Source organism: Poecilia reticulata, linkage group LG7 (assembly GCF_000633615.1).
Source record: "Poecilia reticulata strain Guanapo linkage group LG7, Guppy_female_1.0+MT, whole genome shotgun sequence".
In the NCBI taxonomy this organism is placed as follows: domain Eukaryota; kingdom Metazoa; phylum Chordata; class Actinopteri; order Cyprinodontiformes; family Poeciliidae; genus Poecilia; species Poecilia reticulata.
The window spans coordinates 12623249-12627761 of NC_024337.1; the positions used below are offsets into that span (position 1 = coordinate 12623249).

The window sequence follows — 4513 nt, forward strand, 5'->3', positions numbered from 1 at the left end:
ATATGTGTGTATATATATGTGTGTATATATGCACACATATATACACTATAAATACAAATGCACACATAGACACATAGAGAGAGACTGATTGATTTTTGGTTAGGTTTAGGACCATTAATGTCATGGTGAGATGACATCCTCTGTTCTGAATTAGCTACACATTTTGGCTGAAAAGAAAAGTAGATTAAAGCCATTTCATGAAAGAGACCTTTTCATAAACTAGAAAGGTTAGCATAGTCTTTTGTACTAGCTAAGTCTGTGGCAAGCACCGGAAAGGCCATGCTTTATGCAATGTTACCCAACTCATGTATTTGTGTCTCTCTGTAGATCAGACTGGCTTGGATGTCTCCAAAGTACCTCATAGAACATGTGAATGAAAGTGAATTGGTGAAAACAAATCCAGAATGTCGAGCTATGCTCTTTCGGACATTGAACCCCATCCTGGACCACATGTCAAGGACCAGCTGCAGGTCTTTTGTCTGCCCATCTTTAGCAATCCCACGGGTGCCGCCCGCTCTCCTTTTGGCCATAGGAGGCTGGACTGATGGCAGCCCTACCAGTTTAATTGAAGCCTACGATGCTCGCAGTGATCGCTGGATAGATGTGGCCTATACCACAGAAACCATCCGGGCTTATCATGGCGCTGTCTTCTTCAAAGGATCAATTTACTGTGTTGGTGGTTTTGACAGTATTGAGCAGTTCAGCGCTGTGCATAGACTTGACCTGACCTCGCAAAACTGGGAAGAAGTGTCACCGATGCATGTCAGTCGGTGCTTTGTCAGTGTGACTGTGATGAATGACTACATATATGCTTTAGGAGGTTACAATGGACAGGAACGGCTAAACACTGCTGAACGCTATGACCCAAAATGCAACCAGTGGACTATTATTTCTTCCATGCACGAGCAGAGGAGTGATGCCAGTTGTGCAACCCTTAACAGCAGAGTAGGTGGCACTAATTTATGTTTCTGGGCTTTATGACTAGCACAGAGAAAACAGAAGATTTATTTGGTAAACTTTGGGTAATTCAGTCTGTATCACTTTATTGCCAACATGAGCAATAGTGAAATATGTCTGACCATGACATATTCCATACTCTTTGGTCCAGCACTCATCTTGTTCGAATCTTACATAAAGAACAGGAATTTCTTTGTGTTTATAGGTAGCTTCTCATAACATAGGATGGAAGTCACAAGCGGAGTAACCCAAGGTTCAGCCCTGGGACCCTTTCTATTCAATATCTAGCTCAGGTTATAACAGGAAATAAGATTAGCTATTATAACTATGCAGATGATACACAGCTCTATATTTCCATGTCAACAGGTAACTCTAAACCCATCCAGGCACTGAACATATGCGTATAAGAAATCAATGTGCAGATATGCCACAACTTTCTCCAGCTGAACAGAAACAAAACTGAAGTCAACATCTTTAAACCTAAAGAGGAACGATCACGAGTCAGCATGAAGTCTCAGTTATTGCAGATGGAAATTAGCGAGAAGGCCCAAAATCTGGGTGTGGTGATGAACGCCGACTTGAACCTGTAGAGCCACATAAAGACAGTTACAGGGTTGGCCTTCTATCACCTGAAGAATATTATATCATCCTCCTACCATTCCTTATCTTCTTTGCCATTTTTGCCAGTAGTAACATCCGGTTGTTTATCACGAATTGTGTGATGTGAATAAAAATGTTACCTTTACAGTTTTGCAAAATACATCTATTTTGATAGGGTCGAAAACCCCCCGCATCCCAGTGCAAAGAAATTTTAGTGCGAAAACTTCTTAGTGAGAAACTTTTTGGTTTTTTCGAACATGGTGTGTTTGAAAAAACATGTTTTATCGAACACATGGTTTTTTCGAACACCTGGCTAGTCTATTCTAGCCAGTAAATAGAGCCAGACTATTCTCTGGCTCTCTGTAGGCCAGAGAATAGACTGTAAAATTCTTTTGTTAGTTTATAAATCACTAAACAGCTTTGCACCAAAAAACATTAATGACCAGTTGTTTCTCTCCCTTCCAGACCTCTCAGGTCTTCTGGTTCTGGTTCTGCGCTGCATACGCAGAGCCAGAACCAAACATGACGTTCAGCAGTATTCAGTTTCTATGCACCACAAATCTGGAACAAACTTCCAGAAAACTGCTAAACACCCGAAACACTGAGTACCTTTAAATCTAGTCTTTGACCCATAATCACTGCAACATTGACAAACATATTTGATGGGTATTGATCATTTTAATGATGGCACTTGACAAAATGTAATGTTTGTTACTGGTCTCACAACTGGCTACTGATGTTTTTATGTTTTCATGACGTAAAGCATATTAATTAAGCTGCCTTGCTGCTGATATGTGCGATACAAATAAACCTGATTGATTATTGGGTTTTAATAAAAGGGAAATGGATATTGTATGTATTGCTAGATGTCAGCCTAGAAAAACACAAGGAATTTCAGACGGTAGGTTGATATTTTTAACCAAACACCATTTATTTTCCACTTTCTCTAGGTGTACATTTGTGGTGGCTTCAACGGGATACAGTGTTTATCCACAGCCGAGTGTTACAACCCAGACGAAGACCAGTGGACCCTGATTGCCAACATGAGCAGCAGGCGTAGTGGGGTCGGCGTTGCTGCCTATGCTAACTACATCTTTGCCGTGAGTACAGTGGAGCAGAAACAAAAACACTGAGCTCAGCAGAAATATCAACCTTTGGTAAGCATGTTTGCACTTTCTTGTTCTTAGCTGACAGGAGTGGCGCCTAGTTTTCCGTCACCCATCTGCTTCAAGGTTTAACAAGCTGTGCATTCAGAGATGCTATTCCATACCCCTTGGTTGGCCTTGCACAAATAATGACTTGAGCAAACCCTTCCTTCTACCGGCCCCAAACCAATCATCTAAATTTTTGAACTAGCTAAAATGAAGCGAAGTCTCACATAAATTACATAAAAAGTATTTCTTTAAACCTTAAGAAGCAGGCATGGGTTGCCAACTCCCCACTGACTGAAAGTGCTTAAAAACAGTAGAAGCCTCCTTCAAATTTCCTATTTTTGTCTGGTGTTGTAAACAATCCCTGTCTTATGCCACTCTGGGCAGTTATCAAAAACTGAGCTGGTTGGTTATGTCTTTCGTCCCTCTTAAACCTGTTGGTCCAGTCTCCTCTGAATCTCAGACACCGAGCTGCTTCTCACTGGATTCTTTTTCTTTGTTTTTTTGAGCCATTTTCTACTAATTGTGGAAAGAGTTTTGTGTGGAAATTCCAGTAGATCAGCAGTTGCTAAAATACTGAAACCTGACTTAGAAGAAACCTTCAAACTCCATTAAATGCACTTTCTTCCACTTTCTCATGCTTAATTTGAACTTCAGCTGGTGTTTGAATACCTTTATTTGTGTGACGTGTGTGAGAAAGAGATTGAAGTGTTGTATCAAAGTGTTGAGCTGTTGAGTGTAAGTTAGAAAACCAGGTGTTGAACTTATCTGAAATTCTCAATGACAGCATTTGCTGCTCCAAAGCATTGATATTTATGCACGTGTTATATTTGTTGATGGTACCTCTTATATATGCATCAGATACCCAAAAACCCTCAGTTGATACTTTGTTTTGAAAATATTATACATTATTTCTCCTTTAGTCTGAAAGATAATATCGATCTAATTTCTGTAAATAACAGGCAGACCTCTTTCTTTAGTGGGAGGATCCATTTTTCACTTCAACTCGGTGTATTCATAAACTGTCAAATTGTAAGACATAACTGTTTCTTATTAATATATAAAAAATAAGAACATAAGCTAATACTACAAAGTCTCAACTTTCTTTTAACTTTAGTCTTGAAATAAGTACACATTTAGACAAGTTTTAAATTGATTATCACTTTCAGACTTCTTTATTTTTACTGAAATGTTGATTTAAAAAAAACATCACCAGATGTGCTATTCTTTAAACACTCTTTTGCACAGCCTAAAAAGACATTTGTTGACTCTACCCCAACTTTTTCAGACATATCACAGAAAAAAAAAAAAACCATATAACTGTTTATTTTGAGAAAACCGGTTGTCTACTTGGGTTTTGTGACATCGTAACCATATCATATATTGTACTCTAGGTTGGGGGTTTTGATGGAGTGTCACGTTTGAACACTACAGAGGCCTACAATCCCTCCACCAACACCTGGTGCGATGTGCCCAGCATGCCGACCGCCCGCAGTAACTTTGGCATCTCCGTGATGAACGACCACCTGTTTGTCGTGGGAGGCTTCGGCGGCGTCACCACCATCCCTAACGTCGAGTTTTACGACATCAAGACCAACATGTGGCTAAGTGCCAGCGACATGAAGACGTCCCGCAGTGCACTGAGCTGCTGTGTGGTTAACGGGCTCAACAACATGGCTAAATATGCTGCCGCTCTCAACTCTATGCAGCGCCAACATTTACCTGCCGAAGAGGAAAATGAGATGGAGCAATAAAATCTATACACCTGAATTATTCCTTCAAATAAACTTCTCTGCATAAAGCCA

At 40.1% G+C, this 4513-nt stretch overlaps 1 protein-coding gene across 1 annotated transcript in view; it reads left to right on the top strand.

Moving 5' to 3' along the window:
• The window catches only part of LOC103467255 (kelch-like protein 10), a 6586-nt gene extending 2073 nt beyond the window's left edge, over positions 1-4513 (top strand). The window contains exons 3-5 of the mRNA XM_008413471.2: positions 328-945; positions 2508-2657; positions 4103-4513. Of these exons, the coding sequence (XP_008411693.1) occupies positions 328-945; positions 2508-2657; positions 4103-4462 (1128 nt within the window). The 3' untranslated portion in view covers positions 4463-4513. The remainder of the gene's footprint in view (positions 1-327; positions 946-2507; positions 2658-4102) is intronic.